This window comes from Rhodofomes roseus (assembly GCF_022264815.1).
Source record: "Rhodofomes roseus strain CIRM-BRFM 1785 chromosome Unknown C8Q71scaffold_11, whole genome shotgun sequence".
NCBI lineage: Eukaryota > Fungi > Basidiomycota > Agaricomycetes > Polyporales > Fomitopsidaceae > Rhodofomes > Rhodofomes roseus.
Genome location: NW_025952967.1, coordinates 1,067,670 through 1,092,620, shown reverse-complemented (window position 1 = coordinate 1,092,620; position 24,951 = coordinate 1,067,670). Strand labels below are relative to the sequence as shown.

At 56.3% G+C, this 24,951-nt stretch overlaps 9 protein-coding genes across 9 annotated transcripts; 5 read left to right on the top strand and 4 right to left on the bottom strand.

The window, feature by feature from the left end:
* Positions 1-722: 722 nt before the first annotated feature.
* On the bottom strand, positions 723-1,386 carry C8Q71DRAFT_708529 (uncharacterized protein; the record flags this gene model as incomplete). Its single annotated transcript, XM_047920626.1, has 4 exons — positions 723-815; positions 880-986; positions 1,034-1,102; positions 1,206-1,386. Coding segments are annotated over 4 exons (450 nt in total), but the record flags the coding sequence as incomplete, so codon positions are not given.
* Positions 1,387-2,506: 1,120 nt separating this feature from the next.
* On the top strand, positions 2,507-3,177 carry C8Q71DRAFT_762414 (uncharacterized protein). The gene has a single exon (XM_047923916.1). The coding sequence runs from the start codon at positions 2,755-2,757 to the stop codon at positions 3,052-3,054; it is 300 nt and encodes a 99-aa protein (XP_047778683.1). The 5' UTR covers positions 2,507-2,754; the 3' UTR covers positions 3,055-3,177.
* A 790-nt stretch (positions 3,178-3,967) lies between these two features.
* C8Q71DRAFT_82310 (uncharacterized protein) lies at positions 3,968-5,489 on the bottom strand. Its single transcript, XM_047926232.1, has 10 exons — positions 5,467-5,489; positions 5,240-5,416; positions 5,063-5,124; positions 4,903-5,000; positions 4,755-4,843; positions 4,508-4,627; positions 4,416-4,431; positions 4,275-4,333; positions 4,185-4,216; positions 3,968-4,115 (listed from the first exon to the last, which is right to left on the bottom strand). The coding sequence occupies exons 2-9, from the start codon at positions 5,266-5,268 to the stop codon at positions 4,201-4,203; spliced, it is 489 nt and encodes a 162-aa protein (XP_047778682.1). The 5' UTR covers positions 5,269-5,416; positions 5,467-5,489; the 3' UTR covers positions 3,968-4,115; positions 4,185-4,200.
* A 1,949-nt stretch (positions 5,490-7,438) lies between these two features.
* C8Q71DRAFT_82220 (general substrate transporter) lies at positions 7,439-10,005 on the bottom strand. The gene is made up of 10 exons (XM_047926211.1): positions 9,677-10,005; positions 9,578-9,610; positions 9,389-9,515; positions 9,176-9,327; positions 8,992-9,123; positions 8,670-8,935; positions 8,430-8,613; positions 8,156-8,368; positions 7,942-8,104; positions 7,439-7,883 (listed from the first exon to the last, which is right to left on the bottom strand). The coding sequence occupies exons 1-10, from the start codon at positions 9,763-9,765 to the stop codon at positions 7,617-7,619; spliced, it is 1,626 nt and encodes a 541-aa protein (XP_047778681.1). The 5' UTR covers positions 9,766-10,005; the 3' UTR covers positions 7,439-7,616.
* A 1,189-nt stretch (positions 10,006-11,194) lies between these two features.
* On the bottom strand, positions 11,195-16,608 carry C8Q71DRAFT_762403 (uncharacterized protein). Its single transcript, XM_047923915.1, has 17 exons — positions 16,466-16,608; positions 16,384-16,412; positions 16,200-16,329; positions 16,044-16,140; positions 15,588-15,995; positions 15,430-15,523; positions 15,295-15,377; positions 15,210-15,242; positions 15,099-15,157; positions 14,831-15,032; positions 14,726-14,780; positions 14,519-14,676; positions 14,307-14,465; positions 14,203-14,241; positions 12,846-14,144; positions 12,655-12,770; positions 11,195-12,593 (listed from the first exon to the last, which is right to left on the bottom strand). The coding sequence occupies exons 1-17, from the start codon at positions 16,505-16,507 to the stop codon at positions 11,538-11,540; spliced, it is 4,059 nt and encodes a 1,352-aa protein (XP_047778680.1). The 5' UTR covers positions 16,508-16,608; the 3' UTR covers positions 11,195-11,537.
* A 483-nt stretch (positions 16,609-17,091) lies between these two features.
* Positions 17,092-18,462, top strand: C8Q71DRAFT_81623 (uncharacterized protein). Its single transcript, XM_047926116.1, has one exon. The coding sequence runs from the start codon at positions 17,384-17,386 to the stop codon at positions 18,176-18,178; it is 795 nt and encodes a 264-aa protein (XP_047778679.1). The 5' UTR covers positions 17,092-17,383; the 3' UTR covers positions 18,179-18,462.
* Positions 18,463-19,605: 1,143 nt separating this feature from the next.
* Positions 19,606-20,972, top strand: C8Q71DRAFT_81703 (uncharacterized protein). Its single transcript, XM_047926125.1, has one exon. It carries the CDS (start codon positions 19,828-19,830, stop codon positions 20,815-20,817), a length of 990 nt encoding a protein of 329 aa, XP_047778678.1. The 5' UTR covers positions 19,606-19,827; the 3' UTR covers positions 20,818-20,972.
* On the top strand, positions 20,940-21,248 carry C8Q71DRAFT_858371 (uncharacterized protein; the record flags this gene model as incomplete). The annotated part of the gene is made up of 3 exons (XM_047927511.1): positions 20,940-21,066; positions 21,124-21,146; positions 21,207-21,248. The coding sequence occupies 3 exons, from the start codon at positions 20,940-20,942 to the stop codon at positions 21,246-21,248; spliced, it is 192 nt and encodes a 63-aa protein (XP_047778677.1).
* Positions 21,249-22,052: 804 nt separating this feature from the next.
* Positions 22,053-22,804, top strand: C8Q71DRAFT_762389 (uncharacterized protein). The gene has a single exon (XM_047923914.1). It carries the CDS (start codon positions 22,183-22,185, stop codon positions 22,471-22,473), a length of 291 nt encoding a protein of 96 aa, XP_047778676.1. The 5' UTR covers positions 22,053-22,182; the 3' UTR covers positions 22,474-22,804.
* The last annotated feature ends 2,147 nt before the right edge of the window (positions 22,805-24,951 follow it).

The following is a 24,951-nucleotide window of genomic DNA, read 5'->3' as shown; positions in this document are numbered from 1 at the left end:
GGGCTGCAGAACGAATAGTTCCTGGTGACGCCGTCGCTGTATTCTGACGACATGACTTCCGAGTCCGTGATGACGGCGCGCAGGTCGAGCATGAGGCGTGAGAGGAGGATGGATGTGAGTCTGGGATGATAGTCCGTGAATGGGAAGCGACATTACATGTCACAGAAAGCGGTAGACACATTTCAGCGAGAGGTTCTCGGTCTAGGCATGAGACGTACATGGCAGTCCACGTGCTTATGACGATGATGAATTGCTAAGAGGGCGAGAGAAGTCATTAAGTGTGCTATGGGTCAGGCGAGTGCGCGAAGGTACCGACCGTTAGGCGTGCGGCGGCAAGACCCAGAGCCATGACGTTCAACGCGAACAGGAATCTGCGCCAACAGGATGTCATATTTGTCGGAAGGTACGAGTTGATTGGACGTACCCAAAGTAAATTGCCGCTGTAATGAAATGAGATATTGTGCAGCCTGAAGAACGGGGGCACGATACTCACTATCCCTCATCACGACGAGGATGGTTGCCGGGGTCCCCAACGCCGCTGCAGGGCGGGCGGCCATCCATGTCAAGCAGAAGACGAGACCGTCGCAGGCTACGGACGACGCGCGTGCGGCCATCATCCCTAAACCGACATGTCAGGCTGGTGCATCCATCAAAGTGCGACGGGGTTTACACCTATATTTCACGATGTGAAGATGATCGTGAACATAGGACGTTGGCGGGACTCACCAGTTGGTTGCGAAGGCATCTTGTATGTAGCAGAACTGGTATGAAGGTGTGATCTGGGCTAGGATCGGCTGGGAGTTGACGAAGGTGTACTATTGAGTGAACATGAGAAACTTGATCAGTGCATGCGGCCGAACCACGACTCCTATTACCCACCGTTGATATGATGGGTGCGATGAGGCCTAAACCTAAAGTGGTGGCGAACAAATACATGTTTCCATGAACCAGCGCATATATGCGCAATGCCGTGAACACTGCGAATTCTCGGGTGAAGTGCGATAGTAGTTGCGAAGATTGCCACTTTGTTTACGTGCAGAAGCCGACAATATCAACACGTCTCCTGCCATCTCAAGGCGAATGACAATCACGCAGCTTCTCACTTATCATCAGCGCCACAACTATCCCACAGAGAGCCTCTGCGAACCTCTGCGAGTGGATAAGGTTAGAGTAAATGGCATCGATTATATTGCCTCGACCTACACGTGTGCTTTGCCAACTCGGCCAATGGAAGTAGCCCAATGCTACAAATATAGTGTTGAACACCGCCAGATAGCGGAACGCGTAGAACAGGGCGGAGGCCAGGGATAGCTTTCTTGACCATACGTATTTGACTTCGCTAGCGAAGGTGAGACAGTAGTCATAGCAGCAGAGAACTGTGGTAGAACAGTGAGTTATGGCATCGGTACATGCGACATATGCATACTAGCATTGAGAACGTACTTTGTGCAGCGAGGACCAAGGAGTTCACTAAACGGCTGGGTTCAATCTACTGGTCAGCGCGAGCCGCCACGGTGTGTGGATTTGGAGACGGACTCTGCCTCAAGTATCTTGCCACGGTGCTGTCCATTGACGGCCGCGCAGCGAGATAAAAGGAAGAGTGTGCACCTGTTGAGGGCTATGTTCTGGCCAGAGCCGGTAGGGGACGCAGTTGACGCGCGACAGGCATATGCATTGTGCATGAAGCAAGCGGGCGCATACTTATATGCGCTGGAGTCTGTTGGTAACCCGGAGGCGAGACACACCGGCTTCTATGTGATGAGATAAAGTTTCTTCTTCGGGACACTGAATGATAAGTATAAGAATAATGAGCGACGGCGAGCTGGGAAGGAAGTGCTATCAGTGGTGGATGCTCCCGGTATGGGAGAAAGCATACCGTATGGTTGCTCATCTTCTACGACTTCGCATGTGAAAAGGCTGAGGACTTCAGACTGTAGACACATGTACAGACGGCGACCTTCATCGGACAAGCCCCCGAGAGCCTCGTATTGGCCTCGTAGCCGCGACGAGTGCTGCTAAGGGCCTAAGGCTACACATCGTCAAGCTTCTCGTGGGTTACGCAGCCGTGGCCCGATCAACACGTGTAGCCCACACTGCGGCTAGATGGAAACCTCTCCTGGACCTCCTCCTCCTCCTATGTACACCGGACGTTCAGCTCGCCCAGCGATTGATGGGCCTGGTCACTATAACATTAATGGGCGCGAACGAAGAAGCACAAGGGCTCGAGACTAGACAGTAGACTCGGACTGCCTGGAACGACATTTACTAGTAAGTAGTAGGCTTGGCACGTGCCACCTGACCTCCTTCTCCGGTATCACCACCAACCTGAATTTGAGGATTATCTCCTCGACAAGGTCACAGTCACTGCCATGTACAAGTGGAAATGACAATGCCACCTTGACACTACATTACCTGCATGAACTTTGTCACCAGATGTCGCCTCGCCACGGATGATGAGGTGCAGAAAAGGCTGAGGCAGACACCGTGACTTGTGCACACGCCTGTCGAGCCCACGGTCATCGCATCTTGATCGCATCCGAAGGTTGCAACCAAGTTGCAACGCTACGTAGTCCTTCTGAGCGATACGAACTAGAACGCCGTGCCCGAAGACTGCTGTGGGAGACAGCGAACATCATCCGATCTCGTTGGTGCCGTATAATGCCCGACGATTCGGACTCGAATTCTACTCCCATTCGTACGTGAAGAGGCACGTCAGCACGATCCCAATGGTCAAATCAATAGTCATGATCAGCAATGAAGTATTGTCGAAGTAGTATAGCACCCTGTTCATATTTACTTACCTATGTAGTAGTTGCAGTACTACCCTGCACAGGTCGAACGACCAGGAATCGCCGAACGCGAAGAGTCATAGCTATAGCTATGCCGAAGGGATTTAGCACTGGCAACGACGCTCACTCGATAGTACGACGCCTCCTATCGCCAGAAGACCTGCAGTTAACGCAATGTTCCCATACATCCACGCGGCTAGTAATCCAACGGTTCTCGACCATATGCGCCTGTGCCTTCCTACAGGCCGCGAGGGAAACGGCTTGATTTGCGTTAGCCCTTGTCTCGTGGGATGCAGTTTCCGAGTCTGAGTATTACAAAAGGTTCAGTGATCCTGAGCGAGGAGATACTCGGTCGAACTAGAATAGCTGGGGTTCGGGTCAGCGCAGAGTGTGGGGGCATGCAGGCTCGATGCGGACTCTTGCGCAACAAATCCTGCAGCGGCATTGGGGTCCAGACCGGCTAACATCATTGCGTCAGTGAGGGTTACACCGAGTGGCACTGACGAAGATCAGGGGCACTGAGGGAACCGTGCGGAGCATATATACCGTGACAGATGAGTTCGTCAAGATAGCGATGATACGGTCCACCTTTGTCAGGTTCCGACGTCACGCATCTATGCATGAGATGCCAATGAGATGCATTGACGGAATCGCACCGGATGCGCTGCAATTACATCTCGTCTTCCGATGAGGACGCACGCGCCGCTACACTGGGATGCGCAGAGCCGCTCATCATGTCCGTACAATCGTGGTCGCGACGGCGAGGCAGTCAGTCCTTGCGCGACCCGCAGCCTCGGTGCGAGTCTGCGTGGTGAGGGCTGGCGAATTGGCCGAAAGCAGGGATGATGGGATGAGCGGTGCAACGGCGCCGGTGGATGTTGCCAGGGGAATGCGCCGACCAGTGCATTGGACTACTAGCGCCTTGAAGGAGCAGGATTGCGAGGTTTCTGCTCGCTTGCTATGATCCAGGTGTTCCCAGCCACCGCTCGAGAGTTGATCGTCACGCAGCCACATCCTCGCGAGGGCCCGGTCTCATTTCTGTTTTATGCCTCTGCTTCTCCGTTATCATCGTACAACGTAAAGCTCTGCCTCTCCGTGCGTCGTTCAGCGTCTCGATTCTGAGTCACCAGCTCCAGCGCAATCTCTTCAGGCGGTTCGCGAGTTGATACTGCGGCACCACGCTGGCTGAAGATCAGGGAGCCGAGCGTTCCGGAGAGGCTGGTTGAGCGGCTCCGGAATGTGGTGCTGCTCGAGTCTGTGGGCAGGAGATCCGAGAGGGCGGCGCGGAGGTCGAGCATAAGGCGCGAGAGGAGCACGGATGTGAGGCTGAGCAGGGAGATTAGGAGTGTGGTCAGCAAGGGGGGCTTTGTGTTCCGAGTCAAGGACGGGACGAACATTGCGGTCCATGTGTTCACGACGACGATGAACTGTGCACAGCGTGATGATGTTATGACGGGGTCATGATGGGGCGTGTGCGGGGCGTACTGACTGTGAGGTGCACTGCGGCAATTCCTATGGCGAGGACGTTCAACACGAATAGAAACCTGGAGCAAGAAGATGGTCGTCAACTATGACCGCTGCCGGAGCGATTGCCGGGGCCTCGCCAGAGTCCCAAATATCACGCACCCAAAATAGATCGCAGCTATGCATACGGACACCACATTCGATGTCGCAGTCAGCCGGAATTATATGAACGGTTTCAAGACAATAGTACGTACTATCCCGCATGAGGACTGCCCTCGATCCACCGAGCACCGTTGCGCGGCGCGTGCCCGACCAAGTCATGCCCATGACAAAGCCATCGAAGACCAGAGAAGATGCGCGCGCACCCATCATCCCTATACTCAGGTCTCAATTATCTACGACCTGCAACGTATGCAATCGTACCACTTACACCTATGAATTGACAAGTTCGGATTATGTCAGTTGCGTGAATATTTTTCCTCTCAATGAAGCACAACGTACAAATTAGTAACGTTCGCGGTTTCGATATAACACACCGAGTTCCCGGGCATGATCTCGTATAGATACGGCTGAGACAGGACAAAGGAATACTTTGTCCGGGACGATCAGTGTGACCCTGGTAAATCGCTGGAGGTAATGTACCGCTTACAGTCGATATTATCGGAGCTATTAGACCCAAGCCTAGAGTGAAGGCAAACAGGTACATGCTCTTGTGGAACAGCGCATATACGCGCATAGCCGTGAACACTGCCGTATGATAAATCGTTAGTGGGAATACAGTACGGAAGATCGCAAAGGGTGCGACTTACACGCAGACGTCGTCAATATCAGAATATCGCCTGCCATTTCGAACCGGATGATAATAACACAGCTAACCGCAGTATGTACTAAGCATCACAATAAGCGCGACGGACCCGTTCGTTGCTGACCTCTGTTCAGTGAACGTGTTCAGCCGGGCGCAAGGTGGGGTTTCTACCAGAAGGCACTTACGTGTTGAGTCTGCCAATCTCGCCATGGGAAATACCCCATTGCTACGAAAATAGTGTTCAGGATTGCGGCATAGCGAAATGTGTAGAACAGGGCAGAGGCCAAGGAGAATTTCCTTGACCACACATGCCGAACTTCGCTGGTGAAGGTCAGACAGTAGTCATAGCAGCACAGGACTACAGCGAGGGAGTTAAAACTAGGCAGCTAGAATGGATTCTGCGTTTACCCTGTGCAGCAAGGACAAGATTATTGAGCAATCGGCTGTACGCTTCGTCAGCGCCACGTATAGAAGGCTGAAGGATCGGTGACCCACTCTTCCTCAACAAGACTGGCTGGACTCTCGGCCATCGGCACTTGCGCTATGTGTGAGATGCGGACAAGGGAGATGGGGGTATGGTGAGAGGCAGCAGCGCACAGTAGCGTCTCGCAGAATCCACAGATTAGAGTTTACGGCAAGTTGCAGCGAGTAGAGTCATAATATGTACATGAGAAACGTGTTCGCAGCATAAGGCGAGCCGTATCTTGAGCTAGGGCCAGAGTCTGTCTTCCCCGTGACCGGGAGCGCGAACAACAAGTAGCGAGGATGAACTAGATAGGGCGTGAAGATCAATGTCAGCAGTAGACGCTAACAGAAGCAAGGAAAACCGTGACACCTCTTCCGTGCTCAGCGGGCACTTCGAGTCGTATGTTCAGAGGCGTATCGTGGCTCACCAAACGAAATGGTCTCTTCCGGGGCGTATAGGCGAGATATAGCATATAGAGACATGTAGGCGAGCGGGAGACGTCCGGCGTATCAGCTGCCATGACATGCGTGGCGGCGCAATTTGCTTCATCTAGACAGCTGTCAATTGAAGAAGGGATGCACCCACGATGAGCACATGTAGGGCAGGAGTACACAACGAGTGGTTCAGCATACGTTACGGGTGGTCCCTCGCTGCAACGTAATATTCAATATTCTTGCCCCGGGCCTTTGAGTAGGCGTACCCACACCGAGAGGACCAGACTCGATCGAGAGAAGGGCGTATATGGGTCTTGAGTTAGCTCCTGTCAGACAATGTCGTAATGGTATCAGCTACCGCGGCGAGGCGATTCCAGGAAAACAAAAGGATAGTATCTCCAGGTAGTACTAGCTCGTACAACCTGGCGGACAAAAGCGCCTCCGGCTACATCATGCATTGTCAGTGGTACCCAGTAGCCACATTACGGCATCACGAGATAGATCTCCTGTGCACACCTGTGGTGCCCGGGTTTGTGAATACTGCGGCCTGCCAGAAGTTGATATGAAGGCAATAGCCGTTGTACCGTGACTCCGGACGCTTTGGCCCTTGGCGGCCGCCGGGTCTGAGCGGCATGACATGGAGACCAATTGGAGGCCGCATGTATTGAATATCCTGTAAAGTGTGTGACGCATAGCGTCCCGTACCACACCGCAGGCTGCGACCTGAGCTCTAGAAGTTTTCGCTGACACTGCGTCACGGTGCCTGTTACTATTCGGCGAGTAGGTACATTCCGAGCCTAACTGACAGCCTGAGAGACGGCAGGCGCCGCCAGGAGGTCATCATGTTCCCAAAGAGAATGATGACTTACTCACCATCGGCGTATCGCGATAGACCTCATGATTCAAAGCATATAAGTAGTGGCAGCCGCAACTTGAAGTGGCGGCAGCGTCTTTGGGGGCTGGCCAGCGAGAAGCCCTCACAATCCCCGCTCAATGCAGCGATGATAGATCGCGTGTACATGAGCGTACCTGTCGTGCGATAGCGCTGTTCAAGTCAGAATCGTTCCAAGCTGAGCAAAAGTACCAGGAGCGGTGATGTGGTTCACGTTCAAGCAATTTTGGTTGCTCTCAAATGCGGGCGCTTAGAATTTCGGCATGACGCTACTTATCATGCATACTAGTAATACTACTGTAAACAACCAGGCCTCCGAGTACTACTCAGTACTAGTGACGTTTGAGGGGAAGCCGAGGGTCCTCATGCTTGCATTGTCGCGTCGACAAGCTTTCGGCATGATTGAATGAGTTCGCGGTTTGCTTCGAAACGCAGAAGCGAACTTGGTTTTTGTATTATGTGGGAGGATGATGATTAAGAGCCCAGCGCGTCGCGGATACTTTAGTGCATAATACTACAGCGTGGTGTGGTGCGGGTGCGGTTACGAGTGTGGGAGGTGCGGGTCCGAGGGTGACGGTGTAATATCATCGGTATGTGGGATATAGTAGTTCAAGGGGAGTAGTATTCGACACAGTCAAACCAGATGCAAAGCGAAGATTTACAGCGAAGTCGTCCATCCAAAGCGTTATAATTACATCCTGATCTGGATTGAAGATCGCGGGCCCCGAGCCTTCGCGTGCCCGGGCGTGGGGGCGGGGTGGGACGCTTAGGCCGAGGCCTTCTCGTCCGACGACGAGCTGCTGTCATGGACGAGCGTCGGGCGCTCGGATAGGATTGAGAGCTTGCCAGGGGCATCGTCGTGCTCGTCGTGTCGTACCTCGTCTGCAGCGGTCTCGCCGCCCGCAATGACCCGCGCACTCAGGTCCTCGCCGTCGAAGAGTGCCGCAGTCTCCTCGAGCGTCCGGTTCTTCGTCTCGACGATGAACAGGTAGCAGAAAACCAGCTGGAAGAAGAGCCAGCAGCAGTAGAAGATCTGTGGGAACAGACAGTCAAGGTCAAGAGGACCAGGGAGAAAAGGTCGTTGGACGCACGTAGTACTTCCACTCAATGCTCTGCAGTGCGATCGGGTTGACGTACTGGTTGAAGATGAGCGCGAGCGAGACGACGAAGTTGAACACATTGAAGCCCTTCGCACGGATCGAGAATGGCAGGATCTCGACCGTGTACGACACAATGAGAGGTGTGAAGGCGATGCTAGTAGACACATCAGCATGAGCCGTGATAAATAAAAGTAGATATACTTACTCGTAAGCCGCGTAGAACAGAAAGATGAAGGCGATTACAGCGTGCCCTGCAGCAGCGGTCCCGTGCAGCGCATACTCCGCGGAGCAGATCGTCTGCCCGGTGAAGAAGACGACCATGCCAGCGCACGAGATCAGGAAGAGCGTCCGCCGTCCAGCAGAGTCGACGAGGAACGACGCGAAGACAGCCCAGCATAGGTTCCAGATGGCGAGGATGCTGATGAGACAGATCATTGTCAGCACAACATAACGGGCAACCCGGAGTGCGAAAGGCGTACCCAGTGATGAGAAGCTGAGTGGTACTGTCCGTGATGCCGATGGTGTCGAAGACCTTGTTAAGATAGAACGAGACAAGACCATTGCCTGACCATTGCGAGAACCACGCAATCGCGACGATTAGCATCATCCGCTTCCTGTTGCCAGGTGTCTTCACGAGAGCCTTCCACCCGACATTCACAGCATCTGCATAAAATAGCCTATTGAGACGCCATGGATTGCAACAACGGCAGCCCACTCACTGTCGCGGTCCAGATTGATAGCTGCCTTTATCTCTTCGAACTCGTACACAACGAGCGGGTCTTGCTCATCGCCATTTGCATGGTAGTACGCGAGTGTCTGGAGCGCCTGTGCCTCCTTGCCTTTGGACATGAGCCAACGGGGACTCTCCGGAGCAAGAAGGACCAAGAAGAACTGGAATGCAGACGGGAGGCCCTGCAGAAGCGAGGGAATACGCCATGACCAGCTTCCGGGAATACTTTCTGTGCCATATGAGACCCAGGAAGCGCTGGAGACGAGCTCTGTCAATACATGCGCACCGCGTCGGTAATCTGAAGAACGCACATAATGTTACCTGTGTACCACAATGAGTTGTACAGCGAGGTGACAGGAGCACGGTATGTCGGATAGGATATCTCCGTGACGAGCATAGGCGCCGCATTCGCTGCAAATGTCAGGCCGAAGCCAACGCAGAACCTGTGCTCTCAATTAGCATTTTCACAGAAGGGGACTCAGAAAAGGCGCATACCGGGCTCCAATAAACATGTTTAGGTTATACGAGGCAGTCTGGATCCCGACTCCTACGAGCATGATAGTTGCACCGATCCAAATGGTTGTCCGCCGGCCCAGGCCATCGGACAAATACGGCGCGAAGGGGTAGCCGGCCAGAGAACCAATGTTCTGGGAAGACGGAAGACATAGTCAAATGGCTGATCCAGTAAGCTCAGAGCTAGAAACTGACCTGAATGGCGTTCAAGATACCGAGCTTACCTCCAGTCGGCGTGCCGAAGTATTTTTCCCATTGGGGCATCGATTGAAAACTGTTCATGAGACTGTTATCGAATCCATTGGTGGACGACGTGATGAGCCTGCGGTAAGCATACGACCGGTCAGTGTTGGCTCCATGCAGACCGTGCCGACGCCAGCTCACAGAAGCAGAATCCAAAGGTGGAGGTAGATAAGGCTGAATATCGGACCAACAAGCATGTAAGCGCGCTGGAGCACCCATATCTACGAAGCAACCACATACCGCCGGTTGTTGTACCATGTCCGCTTCGGATCGACCAAGTGCGCGAGGTGCGCGTTCCCACCGACGTTGGCAATTGCTCCGCCCGCCATGGTGTCGCGCGTGAGGTGTCGGTTTCGTAAGGCGTTAGAAGTGGAGAAGTGAAAGAGCGACGATGATAACGAGCGTGGGTAGGCTTTATAGTTCTCTGTACAACTCCGTCAGACGCACTCGACAGTGTTCCCCTTGCGTGCGTCCCGGTGGTTGTTGGTCACACCGCAAGTCCAGACGCCTCGTTTCCCCGGAGGATTCCCCGTGTCAGGAAGACATGTCTCGCGTAGATTCCCCGCAGCTCCCCGGCTTCTGTACGATCCCGCAGACCCATTGGTCCGCTTGCAGATTTGCGATGCCACTTCATTTATATCTAGCCGGCACGTCCGACTGCTCAGCGAACTAGGCACCGAAGGCAGAGATCAACATTGCACGCTCCCCTGAAATTACTGTAGACACGTCTCACCTGTCGTAGACAACTCACAGGGCACCGACGTCAGTATCGGAACCTCGTCAGACCATGCCCCGTCGACGTCCGGACCCGAGTTGAGCCTTGCCAGTCTAGCACTGAATACTCTGGAACGGCCGTCCGAGCAGAGTGCTGAGAGACCGTCAGCCTGGCCGCCGAGCTCGGGCCGCCGTCGCTCGCTGGCGCGCAGCGTGAACCATAGTGGCGGTGATCGCCATGAGTCTCTCCGAGTCTTGGGCACACCGCCCGTGGGCCCGCGGTCGTGTCTAGCAGCGAGCATAGGCAGTGCGTGTCCCACGTAGTGAAAACTGTCGAGGCTGGACGTTGGCTGGACGCATTCACTTTCCTGCCTCAATTGGTGCCCTAGCCGCAGCGTGGCTACCAAAGGGAAGAGCGCTGCAGGTGCAGGACCGCGCCGAACTCGCCGAATACATACCTATCAATGTCCTTTGCCCATGGGTACATTGATTGCGGGGATATTGCGGGGAATGCGGAGCCCCACATTCCTACTCGGTGGTTTGAATGGCTGTCAATGGTACTTGCTCTGTTCCTCCTTCGGCCGGGGTCAGCGAATGTCCCTTTTCCCATGGTTCACCTCATGTGTGTATGTTACGGCCGACGCCTGCAACCATCACGCTACCGTGTAGGAATGGTAAGAACGCCATTTCGGACCGAAGTATACCGTACTAGTAGGAACGCACCACACTGACAATGCCGTCAAGTAGCCAGAGTTGCCGGCGGCATTCCAGACGATAGATGTTACCAGTGGTTCTCAGAGTTCAATACCGGGTATAGAGCGATCAAGCATGCAATGTCCGCGTCGTACACCCTTGCAAGACGACGAAGAAGGTTCGTCAGGAGGGGAATTCGCTTTCAGTTGAGTTTATATATGCGCTACGTCGGACGAAGCTAAGAGCCGTCCAATGCGCATCGTGACCCGCTCATATGCTGATCCAAGCTCTGTGTACCTGATTTGAATTGCCCATCTTTGGCATGAAGCCCTGGCGTTCTCTGGGTCATGCGCTCACTTCAAGTTGCGTTGATGGCGGTTACTCGCCGTGCTTGGCTTCGTGGACGTAATCCCCCATCAGTGGACTCACAGTATTTCCAACACCACAACATCTAGAGAACCAATTGACATCCTTTCCTACAGTGCGGTCGAGCGCGAAGCAACGTTGCAGTGGTCTATTTCTTAGTGCATGAACAAAGCATTCCGATGTAAATATTAGAAGGACTATGAATGAGTGTGCAGTTGCGAACTTGAATGCTAACGAGGTGTCAAGGTAGATCCAAAAGATATCATGATGTAATGAGCGTCCCAAGCCTACGAGCAGTCGCAGACAAAAAGTAATGTAGCCGTTCCTACTACCGGTGCAGGTTACCCGGCATGCTCGGCGGTGACGAGCTCAGTTGCGTCGAGTTCTCCCATACGTGGCTCGGGCTGATGGGATTCGGCCCAGGGGTATCCGGGCTAGGTGCTCGCTCCTCTACCACCAGCTCAGGCCGCTTCTTCCTACCGAAGCCCCAGCTGCTAGCGAGATTAGCGAGAGTACTCCGTGCTGTCACACCGGCTGTAGAACCAGCAGTGACTCCTGCGGAAACCCCGATCAAAGGTGAAGCAGCACTGACAGAGGCAGGCATAGCTGTGGAGGGGCGCGGTACATGGTAAGAGGTCGTCCTCCGTCGATGTGCCATCAAGCTTGCAATGCCTTCAGTCGGTGAGCCCTCTGGGGAAGGCGTGACCGAGCCTGGGCGGGCGGCGCTCAACGTACCAGAAACGTCTGACAAGGGCGACGCGGCCTGCTCTGAAATAGCAGTGGTCGCGACTGCCTTCGCTACAGATGAAGTGGCGCCGAACGGTATGCGGCCCGCCGAGAATTTCGAAGACGTCGACACTCGCGACGCCCTCGAGCCGGGTCGCAATGAGGATGAGCGCTGCCCGATTGAGCTTCGAGGCACGGAGCCTGTCTGGGTCGGGGACGGAGGCGGTTGCGGTGACGCTGCAGGTGATGGTAGCTTTGCCTCCGGGGGAGGCTTCTGGGCCACGGGTGTACTCTCCTGCTCCAATGACAATTCGGGCGGCTGTGCTTGGGCCAGCAGACGGGAAAGCGAGGACGGGCCTGCAGTCGGAGAGGAATTGACACGAGGACGGATGGGGAAAAGCCGTGAATTAGGGGGCCGCGTGGCGCTGAAGGAGTCCTCGACCTCGTTTTCTGGAGGACCAGCTGGAACGGACAGAGTGCTGGCTTCCGGGATCGGCGGACTTGGCAGGGGAGGGCTCGTCGACTCCTTCACCTCGGTGGAAACCTTCCTCGCTGAGTCTCTTCGCTTCGATGGATAGGCTGGCTGTGTCCAATCCTCCACCTCCAGCATGTAATACTTGACGCCATCGCCGAGGCCGTATGGATTGGTGCTCGGATCCTACGATAATCATAGCCGTCAGCAATCTGTGGCCTCGTTGGCCGGCGGTGACTATGCTCACCTTGTGATCGACCACGCGCTCGGTGATCGATGTAATCCTCGCGACGATCCACTCCCTCGTCTTGAGCTGCTCGGCAAGGTGACCGGTAGCCTGAAGGAAATAATGCGGGAAAGAGACTAGAGCACACCGCAGGAGAAACCTCGGGGCATCAGCAACCCGCCCACCGAGATGAGAGAATGGACTCGACGCACCGTTGAACGCAGCCCACGGTTTAGACACACTATTCCGTGTCGGGAGAAACAAAGCGAGGTCACCCTTCGCAAAGTTCCTGAACGAGATCTTCCCCTTCGCCCGCTCGCGATACTCCTTGCATTGTTTCTGCCATTTTCGTATGGTCGATCCTGCCTTGTTGATCGCCTCCAGGAAGTGGTCATGGTCGAATGCGCGAAGGGCTTCAAGTGCAGTAGCAGGGTCAGACGGGTCAATGTGTGATGGCTCTATGTGAAGAAGGCTGAGAATACTGAGTCGCCCTGGGCTGATGGCAGAGTCAGTGAGAGCGGCACTATTCGAAGCCTTGTTGGCCACGGGATGGGAAGCCATGGCTTGGGCAGCCGCGAGTGCCTTTATGTGAGATTCCCGGAAGGCAAGCGCCACGTCTAGCAGCTGAGCAACTAGGCGGCTGCTGTTCTCCAGTCGCTGCTCATACTCCGACTGCGATACCCTACCGACCCTCAGGTCCTCGCGCAGGACGTGTTCGATATGTTGAGCCTCCCTGAGGTTGTGCTCCACACGCTGCAGTTCTTCGCGCAAGCCAACAGCGTCCGCTTGAGCCATCTCCGCTTGGGCACGCACATCTTTCAGCTGTCGCCCCGCATCCTCCAAGGCAACCTTGAGTTCAGAGAATTGGTGCTCCAGCACGGCCCGGTCGCCGTCAGCCTCCGCAATATGGTCGCGTATGACGCGGTCATGCTCAGTTGCTTGAATGCGCAGTAGCCGGTCCTTCTCCCTTGCTGCCTCAGCCAGAGAGCGCTTGACCTCGTCACTCTCAGTGCGCGCCTCCCTGATCTGTGCCTCTAGGTCCTCTCCGCGAGCTCGGGCCTCTTCTAGCCTCCTCAGCGAGGACGTCTGCTCCTCCAGGAGCTTGTTTAGTCTGTCGGAGTTTTGCTTCTCGATGGCCTTGACATGCTTGAACTCTGCCCGCACCTGGGCAAGCTCCTGTCGCGCAATCTCGGCTGCTTTAGCCTGTTCAGTGGCTTCCGAGAGGGCTCGGGAGAGTACATCGCGGTGTCGGTTAGCATCGGATGAGAGGTCGCCGTTGCGCTCCTCAAGGATGCGCCTGGACGTGGTTTCGCTCTCCAACTGTGCCTTGGCAGAGTGAAGGTCACGTTCGAGATGATCGCGTGCCGCCGACTCTGCTTGTAGTGAAGACCGCAGTTCCGCCAGTTCGTGCTCTAGAGCCTGGCGCTCGTTCTGGAACGAGAGTTCTCGCTGCGCCTGTGCTTCACGCAACTCCTGTACCTGGATCTCGAGGTCAATATCCTCCTCGGTAGCTGTACAGGGAAGTAAGTTGAGCCAAGGGTGAGGTCTCAGCGCCGTAAGGGAACTCACAACGCCGCCTATGGTTCGTCAATCGGGATGCTGACAGCACTGGGACCCAGACACAAGTCAACGTCAGCTGCGCTCACACAAATGAATGGGTCGAAGAGCCTCACATGACCGTTCCGCGATGCGATCGAAGCCCGACTCGAGGCTGTCCATCTTGCCAACCAGTCTGTCCAAACTCGCGCGGGCTTCCCGCACGGAGCTCACCGCGGACGGGTCCTGTGAAGCTTCCGCGAAATGATCCAGGTCATCGAGCACATGTAGGAGATCTGCCTCATTGGCTATTAACATCATCCATGACTGGCCAGTGTAATGGTCTCACCGTCGATGTCCGGACGCTCCAGCGAGTATGGTAGGTCAAGAGGCCCAGTGGGAGAGAAATCGATGGTGGGGACAGGGTCATCCATACCCCGCGTCTCGAAAGGTAATTGACCATGCACGTCTCCGCGGTACAGCTGTCTTCGCTTCCGCTCGCTTGCTCTATGACAATGTCAGTGGAGTTACGCGGAGAATATTGCAAGTCACTGACGAAAGCTTAGCCATGACCTCGAGAATGCTCTGAGCACGTTGATAAAAGAAACGCGCTGTGACACAGATAAGAACAGGCTCCTAGCGAGATCGTGGGGTGACATACCAAACTCTTTTCTTCTAACGATCTCGATGACTGTGGCGCCATATGCATACAACATACTGTGAAGCCGTTGTATGTGCGAGAAACTCGTCTTCGCTTTGAGGCCACCCTGAAGTGACGTCAATAATTGCCGTAGTTCGATCAGTTCATGGTTCAATGCGCTGATCTGCCGGAGGGCGAGGATGCAACCCTCTGTATGTGAGTTCTGTGAAATGGGCGTCACTTCACGGTGAATGAAGATACAAGTGCACACAAAGGTGCCGGGACGCACTTTGAGAGTCGCCATGGTTTCCACTTGACCACGCAGTACCGCGTCACAATGACGAAGGTCTGAGAATGATAGGTTATGTGACGTGCAGTTGCACAGACAGATCCTACTCACCGTGGACGGCCTTCTCGAACTGCGAGCTCGGTACTTCATTCCGTAGTCAACACAACGGGCGCTTGACATGACAAACATCACTCACTTTGTTGTGCCGAGTGATACTCTGCAATGCCATCCAACGCTTCTTGTGCTCTCTTGACGCAAATTTCTGCCTCTTCTAGCGGGCTGCAGGTAAAGCTCACCTATCAAGCACCTAGACCCTTTCTCGCTGACGTACCTTTGCTGATTGACAAACTCCCGAACCTCATGTGCGCCATCGTTCAGCCTCGACATGACCTCTTGTGACTGCTGCAGTCGCTCCTTGAGATCATCTTTCCAGAACCATTAACGTCAGCCGAAGAGTCAGGGTAAGGGGCCGCCCTCACGACCACTTACCGTGGGTCCGTATGCAGCTATCCGCGACCTGACGCATCTTCACCCTGCTCACGTAGTCTCCCAACGTTCGGCTGCGCTCGCCCACATTCATCGCCTTTCTCATCGCAAGACTAACGAACTCCTTGTGCACATGCACTCGCGCTACGATCTCCAGGTCTGCATCCAGACCACCGAGCAGGGCAGCCTGTCTGTCGACCTCGCGCTGCGCTGCAGCAGTCACGCCTTCAGAGACGTCGGCGATGGCGAGAACATGGAGATCCAGTACGCCCGAAGCGATGCGTATGGCGGAGTGCTGGTAATGCATGGAGGCGAGAGTCCGCTGGACTTGGTCATGGTGTTGACGAGCGGCGTGCTCGTACGAAGTGGCCAGCTGGGATATACGAAATGGAGGCGTAGATGATATTGTATCTGAAATTCATTGAGCATGTATCGCGCATACCGTGTTCACGTACGTACCTTCCACTGGAGGTTGTAGTGTTGGCTCTTCCTGAAGCTCGGACAGCACCTCCTGCATGTCCAAGTCCAGGTAGCGCTTATTGAACACATAGATAGTCTGGATAGCACACTGCATATTCATATCGCTCTTGAAAAAAGCAAAAGCTATATACGCACTTGGTCCTCAACTCCAGCAATATCCCGCACATTATCTTTAGTCAACCGTCTCCCGTCCGAAAGATATGCGAGCCCGTCTCCTTGGTAGATTCCTGCCTTCTCCTCTAACAGTCGCTCCAGGTTGACCTCCCTAGATGCGTTTCAATAAGCGTCGTGCTTCCTGACCTCCTGTGAGATGCCTCACCTCTCCAGGTCCCATACCGAATCCGCGAGCTGTTCAAGCACTCATCAGCCACTTGAGCTACGAAGGCACCCGCATTGCGCACGTCAACGGTTTTTCCATCCTCCGCTCTGCATAGTTGGATCATGGCTCGAGAATCTTGTCCTCGATGCGTTGGTGGTCAGAGAGGAACATGCGTAGTAGCTCGATCCAGGCAGCGTGGGCGGGACTGCCGCCCGGACGATCGCTACTTACATGTCCTCACGTGCCGTACGCACGCAGGTAAGACGCCCATAATAGGACATCGAGGTCGTCGAAGTCAACCTCCAACGTTCCAACTCCCAAGTCATCTCTCATTGCGATTCCTAGTTCTGCCAGTCATGACAGTCTCCTTCTTCGTGCTCGAATGGTTTCAACAACTGAACTTACTCCGGCAATGAAACAGGTGTCGAAGCTCAAGAAGTCCCGCTCACATTCGGATGTATACTGAGTAACGCGCACAGTCATGCTTCACTGTACGGTCGTTAACATCTCATCTATTTCGGGTTTCCAGTGACTTGCCGTACGCTGTCTCGTCAATTAGGGTCTGATATTTGCGGGCCACATAGGCTGTCTGCAGTGTCGTACTGGTGCCGGTGTGGGGTGTTTTAGTAAACATGATACCTGAAGGTTCGTCCACACATCCATTGATACGATGAAAGTATCCTTGCGGCACGAGGAGCCTGTGTGCTGAAACTCATATCGGGTGCAATTCCAGTGGCTGTATGCGGGCCTCCAGGGATTGTGCGTGCTTCTGCCCCGGCCTCGGAGATCTCAGTACTCGGCCAGTCGCCAGAAGGTCGCAACACGTTGCCAACAGTCGTCCTCTACTGGCACTGACCTCGCGCGCTCCGTGCTCTTCAGTACCCATTGAACCCCGGACCCTGTCTATCCTTCCGCATGCCTCTTCCCTAGGCCGGCGAACGTCCATTTCGTGCCCTTCTACGTACGGGGGCTCTCTCGCGTCTCTTCCTGCGAAGCGGGTATGCCAAGATTAAAGGTCGGAAGCCCCCCGCTTCCTACGGACTTCTGCAATACATCGCGGCCCGCTGACCAACGCTGCCGCCGTTCCGCTGTCCTTCCCTGTGGTGTGCCAGCCATTTGGGGGTCTGTTCAGTCTTTTACTGGTCGACCTGGTCTAGAAGTGACACGACCCTGTCTGTCTGCGTGCGCCACAAATTCACCGGAGCGAAAACGGGCGACAGATGTCCGATTGGCATTCCGACGGCGCATGGCCAGTCTCCTCGTCCTTCCGAAGCTACGTCCAAATGCCACAGGCAGCACTATCCGCTATCTCGCAACGCCAAATGCCAATCACTCCGTCAATCAGAAACCAGATCACCGGAGCGTGTGGGTACTTGCTCGCCACCACCTGCCAGTTGCCACCACGCAGCGCGATATCGATCTGTGCAAGCTGGTCGGCGCGGTACCGGTGTGTGTCGCGTGGCACGAGGCGGATAGCATGGCCGTAACTTTGTCTTGGTTCTGTTCGGTCTTGGTCAGCGCAATGAACGCGAGTGGACGTCGGCTGCGGCCAAGCGGCGTGTGTGGCTCGGCGAGTACGATATCGATCGTATATCCGCCATCGCTACATACATGGCACATTGTGGATCAAAGCTTGGCCTCAACGCTGCCCCTGGTCTCCGTAGATCGACTGTGCCTCGTGTCTACGCAGCGGTGCAGGCATATACGCCTGAACTTGCGATTATCGGGCGCGTGCCAACGTCCCGACACGCGAAAACCAATTTGCTCAGTTGACCACGGCCGGTGTAGCTGGTAGGCCTATCGAGAACGTTCGTTCCGACACGTTTTGTTCGTGTCTCAAGGCCTACTGGGTCCTCGACTTGCATGGGCTACCACGGAAGATCTCTTTACGCCCCAAGCTAGCATTGCTCGTTGGCAGCGCGGGTTCAGCGCAGCCATCGGCATTCAGTCCAGAAAACAGAGTTGGCCGAAACTCGCGCCCGTTCGCAGCAGTTCTACTTTGCAATTGTCTGTCAGGGCACGCGGGCCCGCGGAATATATTACGGGAGTGCGGACTCGCGCTGACACTGGCAGGGCACAATGCAAAAAGAATTCGGACAGGGTCTGACATCGCTTCCGACCGCAGTGTGTATGATATGTGGCGTCTTCCTGCCTTCGAAGTTCGAGCTTCTTCGCGGCGCCGTACGAGCTCGCACGCACGGAAGACTCCAGACCAACCGCGGACGAGGTCGGTGCTAACTTCTTCGATTGTATTGGATGATCCCTGACTACACTGACATTCGTAAGATGACCATATGCCACCTTCGCGCGCACATGCAATCTATCTATCTGTTCTCGACGCTTCCTCAAATCTGCTGGGACACCTAGAACAAGGCGCAGGTGAGACCAATCCCCGCGTTCGATGTTATCTCGGGGAGCCCAGGCATTCGCCGCAATAGGGATAGGTCTGTGGCTGGTCTGTGGTCTGGCTGGCTGACAGACAGGAGCAGGACGTTCATTGGAGGAGGCGAGCCCCAGCTCGGTTCACGTCTAGGCGAAATAATAAGCATTTTAACTTTCTGCCGCCTCTCAAGAACGCCGGCCAATCGGGACGCGAGCATGAAGAGATCAAGATCGCCGGGCGGGGCCGCGGCCTGGCCGACGAGAGCAGAGTCCGGTCGAAATCCGATTCTGCTCGGACCCCGACTGCGATCATAATTAAGTATTTAAATGAACGCAATGCAGACGGTTCCGGCACGCTGTATGGCCGAGAGGAAACGCGGTCAGCGGGTGCACTGGGTGCGGTGACAGCTGGGGCAGATGAAATATCGTGGGCGAAGACATACATCGACAGAAGGGCCAGCCCACCGCTATTTCATCCTGTTACCGGTACTCCATGCAGACGCGAGCTCCCGCGAAGTCGGAGGAACACGACATGAGAACCACACACGGACTCACCGAACATCGTGGAAGGGGCAGCCGCGGTGGGTGTGGTACAGATGCCAGCTGTACTGGGACGCTCGGGCGACACGCGCGGGGGCTGATGCAGCTGCGGCGTACCACCCGGTGATCCAGACTCTCTGGGCCATTCGACGAAAGTCGCCGGGCGGACGCACGCCGCTGCTACCTTACGGTAGGTGGACAGTCAGGCTGATGGTTACTCATTCATGACTGTGCTGTTCTAGTCCGTTCCATTAGGACGTATACTGATTTGCGAATAGGAGTAATGCATCGTTCATGCACTAGGACATACCAAGGCAAGCTCAGTTGGCCGTGTGGATAGTGCCAGAAGATAACTCGGAATGTTGCAGTGCTTGCGCTCGGCCGAGCCTGCGGTGATCCAGAACAGTTGATCGGAGTCGTACCGGATGCACAAACGTGGCCTCCTGAGCCTGGGCTGTTGCTGTGCTTCCTGGTCACCGCAGCGATCAAAAGACAAATGTAGAAGAGCGAAGGCTGGACAGGATGCAGCGTGAAGACCGCGTACGGCCGCGCGGCTGCTCGAGCCGATGGTGTGTAAACGAAACGAGGCGCAAGTGGACAATGGGACGAGCAACGAGGTCGGCAAAGTGTACGTACAGGCCGCAAATACCGCATTGTGTGCGAAGCGGGCGACAGGACATCGAATGGGCAGCGTACACGCCGTGCGACGAGGAGATGAAACGGGCGGGAGCCGGGCGTGCGTCAAGTTGTTTTCGTGATACTCGGACTCCACCGTGGGCCGTGGCCTGGGCGAGAAGGGCTGGTGTGGCTCCACAACGCCCTGGACGTGGGGATGGCCTGGGCTGTCGACTGGCTCCTCGCGGGCGGGCGAGGGCAAGCGCCCACTGTTTTGCCGCCTCAATTTGGCAAGGCGCCGCGCCCCGCAGCCGCCTCGGCCAATCACCATGGCGCTGGCGGCGAGCGTTCGCAGTGGCGCCTCGCCCCTGGCGATGCCAGCGGTGTCCCTGGATGGTCCCCAAATTTTTGCGGCTTGGTGGGAGAGTGTTTGTGCTTGGTGGAAGGGCGGTTGATCGCGACGCGCGCTGCCACTCCGCGAGGCAGCCTGTGGACAATGCATCGCCGGACCACGGACTGGTGACCAGTGTGTACAACGTCACCGCCGTGTTATCGATGTGTATGTGCGTCCGCATTCGCTCGCCACGACCACGGTGCACGGGCCACGGGCAGCGCAGTGGGCTATCGCGATGCCCGGGACCGCCCGCGCAGGCTGATTGGCCCGCGGGGAGCCTCGCTGAGCAGCGGCCGGGGAGCGGCGGGGCGCGAATGGCAGGCGCGCGGGGATTGGCGCGGAGATCGAACGGTGGGGCGGGAAGGGTTGCCGGACGTCATGGGGATGCACGAAGAAAGGGTAGTCTTATGTCATCACCTGCCCGTCCACACAGCTCCGTCTCACTACACCCGGCGTCTTCCCTCCTCGCTATAAATCTCCTGGTAACCATGATTCCCCGATAAAGAAAGCCCCATAGCCCCCGTCCTTATATTCTCCCTCCCCGCTCATTCCGAGCCACTATCCCTCCTCCGAAACCTCCTCCGTCTTCCCCAGCACCCTCTCATCCCTGCACGCCTCCTCCGCCATGCCCGGTCTCGTCAGCGATGCAACCCGCATCTGGGAGGTCAGCATCTACTGGGCCCTGCACTCGCAGTGCGGGGTCTGGGACCCGAAGGGAAAGGGCGTCGACATCTGGGAGTGCATACGGCCTCGTGAGTACTCTCTGTTCTGTCCTCCGCAGGACGACCTGACACGGACGGTGCTCGCAGACAACTCTACTCCAGGTACTCAGGTATGTACCGTTACGCGAGATACAATCCTCGGACCGCATCTAATCTCGGACCATCTACAGCCTCCCAACTCGACCTACTGGCGATACGTCGCGCGTCGATGACCCGCCAGCACCCGCCGGTCGGACCGCTAGGCCGTGCACAGGTCCGAATCCACCCCCTCCGTCCTCGGTGCCTCCTCGGCCACCCTCGACCACAACAACCCAGCCGGCGCGTCGTCCACCCACCACGCACGCCAATCACCATCGCCCGTGCTCGTAGCCCGCTCAACGTTGTACAGTCTCGTTGCGGTGCGCCTCACACCTCCCCGAGTGCTCCCTGCCTCCGGGCGTATCTCCGGGACACGCCCGGCCTCGCTGTGCAAGGCTGAGCTCGCTCGCTGGGCGCTGCGCGATCCCAGTCTCTTGTCTATCAACACCCCATCTTCCGGGGCGTGATGCTGCGCGACCCGTAGCAACGACCCCGTCTGTCAAGACTCATCATGAGCCATCATATGTTTCGTCATCTGCCCGCGGATATTATTGCATCTTTTCTCTCATCGCTCGTCTTCGCTCCCATCCACTCGCCTTCTTGGTCTCGCCCCCGGTCTCCGTCTAATCTCATGATCGCCTGCTTATCTCCGTCTGCCCGGGATTGTGGTCCGCTATGTATTCTCGCGCCTGCGTTTCGTGTTCTTCCTTTCTTCTCCTTGCCACTACCGTATCTCCCTTTGTCCAGCCTAGCCTCGCACTACGGCCGGAGCAAAGCGTTAGTAATCATCTAGTATGTACCCTCATTGTCCGCGTACGTCCCGAGTTTGCGTGCCCCTGCTGTCTAGCTGTCCCCATCGTAGCATACACACCGCACTAGTCCTGTGCTTGCAATCTGACATGAACAATCCACGAATGTTACGCCCACATCACTGCTCACCCGAGCGCCCGCGCCACTGTTCGTCTGCACCGTGTGTTCGTGTCCGAGATCGCGCCCTCTATCAAGTTGTCAGCAACTTCCCTTCCCTGGGCGCGAGGGCCTCCATTCACTTAGAGGTGGGCTTCCCGTATGTTTGGAAATTGGTGTGGCTGGCTTATCGCGCGCCCGTTCGCAGCAACTGCCCAGACCAGCCCGCAGGGCTGCCGGCATCCACTGCCACGTCGAAGTCCGAACCTCCTAGCCTTCCTTCGCCATGCACGTCATCGCTATGGACCCTGCACCCGCAGGTGGCAGCTGGCGGCAGTGGGAAGGCGCGAACTCTGGAAGCTCCCGGCGAAGCCCCAGGCTCGAACGAACTGCCACGAGCGCAGGGCTGCTAGTGGCTGCCCCGCGAGGGCCCTGCCGGCAGCAGGTCCCTGAAGCTGGCACCTGCGCCGCAGCGCCGGCTCGCGCGGACAATCGAGAACATGCGAACCGCGGTCCTCCCTGCACGGCTTCCTAGACACTACGCCCAGCTGGGCTCCTGCAGCCTGCAGAGACGTCCGGACCTCTGCGAACTCTCGGACGTCCGACGGCCCATGCGCCGCGCGAAGCCGGCAGGTTGGCTGACGCCTCCGAGTCCTTGCGCTGACAGTGACAGCACCCCGGATCGAGCTCGACGCCCCCTTCCGTCCTTCCGCCTTGGCTCCCAATTCAGTGCGCGATGGTGTGGCAGCGAGTGATAGAGTAGACGCGGGATGGACGCGCCGGCCACGTAAAGCTGCGGCAGGCGCGGGCGCGGGGACAGGTAGGTCGCTCCCCAGTCTGGGTGAGCCCAGCAGCTGATCACCCTTTCTTCGCCCGGAGAAGCACGCGCGAGCCGGGCGGGCGGGACGGGTGATTGACCAGGTCTGTGTGCGCGAACAGACTCAGCAGCTATCGCCGTGACTCTCCCTTGCTCACAGAATGATCCCCTGCACTAGAAGCCCGCCATGCGTGGCAGATGTACGCGTAGGTTACGGTGTGCGTTTGCATGCGTGCACGATCGTGGCGCTTGTGCGAGAGGGCGATGTAACCAAAGATGTGATGCATCTTTGCTACAATGATCTGAGGTTCGACCGGCGCAGGCACTCTGCATGCACTACACTAGACGTGTAGAGAATAGAGTTATTCATAATACGGTTTGCGCCCCAAAAGCAATGTCGCGCGGTCTACAGCCCGAACTCGGGCATGCGACGCTGTGATACCGGAAAGTGTAGACGTGTCAGGCAAAGTAATCAATCGGAACTGTGTGCAGCTGCTGGTACGGTGGGATCGTAACGGCAGGAAGCTGGTAGACGGATCCTCCGCTCAGGAAGGTTCGTGTGCGCGTAACGTGTCCCTGTGCAGCAGTTGATCATCCAGAGTCAGCGGGGTTGTAAGTAAGACGTACGTAGCTATAGGTCATTGAATTGGTGGCCGCATGCAGATTCAGAGCTCGAGCCGTTTTGGGTCGAGTGAATGAACCGGATCTAGATGAGCTCCGGTGTCTGTCAGTGCCGTCATTCACAAGTCCTTCACGCCGTGAAGGCTGTGATCACCGGACACCGACAGTCAACGTAGGTGTAAGTAGTCGTAGTAGGACACGCCAACTTGAGCGGAATTGTTACAGACCTTCGCTGATCCGAGGGTGGTGAAGACTGTTGATTTCAACTTCCAGTCCGCAGTGTCCCGTCGTGTCGTCAGTGTCCGTGCAAAGCTCCCGCGGATCTTGCTCCCAGGACAGAAGCAAGCCAACGAGGGCAGCCCAGAGCTCCGCACCCTCGTTCCTTTCGCAGAGTCTACCCAGCGCTCTTTAGGCTCGGCGTCGGGATCCACCTCGCAAAATAAGCACGGTGGTCTTCGTCAAAACAATCTAGACCACTCCACTAGGGTCGGATTGCGAGTAGACCGGGCCGCTCAGTACCAAATTGACTTCGGACGCGGCGCCTGCCCCGCGTTAGGGGGATCTAGGGCTGGGCTAATATTAGCGCACACGTATTTAGCCAGATGAGATGATGGCCGCGCGCGAGCTTGAGTCCGAGCCTGAGCCCCGCAATCGGGCTCAGAGTCAGACGCGCTGCACATATTAGAGGGAACAGAATGCAATGGACAAGATTGGCTGGGGCCCATACGTAACTGATCTGGCAGCCTCGGTCGCTCATGCGTCTGGCAGGAGTCATGGCGCCTCTGCACAAAGCCTCCGAGTGCGCTGACAGACCTGCGAGCTCGAATGTGGAGTCTGGGGTAGGTTGTGCGCGTGGCTGGCCGTAAGCTCTCGTAATCCGGGGAGAGGAGTGCGCGAAGCGGGGAGAATCCGCGGTGGCAGGGAAGGACGAGCTCAGAATCAAGAATCGAAGTGGGTGCGAGGGAGAAGCGGCGTGCGCCGGTGCGGAGACTAGAACGCGAACGCGAACGGTACGTCGTATCAGGCCACTGTGGGCCCGTACACGCTCAGGGTACTTCATAGCCTGAGCTTGCTAGACGGTAGCCTAGACCTCATCGATGCTCGCCACAGGAGAGGAGCTGAGTTCGCCAAAGAGCCGGTACCGTCGTGGAATCCGCAAGTGGAGTCGAAGCCTGAGTTTTCTACCACGGGCAGCGAAGATACAAGGAAGGCGCGCACGAGCAGACGGATATACTCGCTTGTGCCTAGGGATCTAGACACCGCGGCGCACAGCTGATCTTGCGGCCGGCGCCTTGCGGTCCTGCGGGTGAGCTGGCGCGCGAGCCTAGGGCAGTTAGGAGCGTGGGGTGTCCATAACGTACTATTGTGCATCACGAGGATGTATGTCATTAGCACTCTCAGCGGCGTAGCGCACACATGGGGCCCGAATTGCGAGCTCACCAGTAAAAAGGGTCCGGCTGGCCCTCGGAAATGAACCCGCGCTTACGAGCCAA

Bases quoted from the DNA above. Each gene is read 5' to 3' on its own strand.
- C8Q71DRAFT_762414 (XM_047923916.1), top strand. From the start codon at position 2,755: ATGAAGTATTGTCGAAGTAGTATAGCACCCTGTTCATATTTACTTACC.
- C8Q71DRAFT_82310 (XM_047926232.1), bottom strand. From the start codon at position 5,268: ATGGCGAGATTGGCAGACTCAACACGTAA. The intron at 5,125-5,239 runs GTGCCTTCTGGT...TACTGCGGTTAG, and splicing joins TTGGCAGACTCAACACGTAA to CTGTGTTATTATCATCCGGT. The intron at 4,628-4,754 runs GTACGTTGTGCT...ACCTGAGTATAG, and splicing joins ACCGCGAACGTTACTAATTT to GGATGATGGGTGCGCGCGCA.
- C8Q71DRAFT_82220 (XM_047926211.1), bottom strand. From the start codon at position 9,765: ATGGCGGGCGGAGCAATTGCCAACGTCGGTGGGAACGCGCACCTCGCG. The intron at 9,611-9,676 runs GTATGTGGTTGC...TCCGATATTCAG, and splicing joins ACATGGTACAACAACCGGCG to CCTTATCTACCTCCACCTTT. The intron at 8,105-8,155 runs GTAAGTATATCT...TGTGTCTACTAG, and splicing joins CTGTTCTACGCGGCTTACGA to CATCGCCTTCACACCTCTCA.
- C8Q71DRAFT_762403 (XM_047923915.1), bottom strand. From the start codon at position 16,507: ATGATCCAACTATGCAGAGCGGAGGATGGAAAAACCGTTGAC. The intron at 16,141-16,199 runs GTGCGTATATAG...TGTGCTATCCAG, and splicing joins TTGCTGGAGTTGAGGACCAA to ACTATCTATGTGTTCAATAA. The intron at 14,242-14,306 runs GTGAGGCTCTTC...TCTGGGTCCCAG, and splicing joins TCGCATCGCGGAACGGTCAT to TGCTGTCAGCATCCCGATTG.
- C8Q71DRAFT_81623 (XM_047926116.1), top strand. From the start codon at position 17,384: ATGCCAAGATTAAAGGTCGGAAGCCCCCCGCTTCCTACGGACTTCTGC.
- C8Q71DRAFT_81703 (XM_047926125.1), top strand. From the start codon at position 19,828: ATGCAGCGTGAAGACCGCGTACGGCCGCGCGGCTGCTCGAGCCGATGG.
- C8Q71DRAFT_762389 (XM_047923914.1), top strand. From the start codon at position 22,183: ATGTTTGGAAATTGGTGTGGCTGGCTTATCGCGCGCCCGTTCGCAGCA.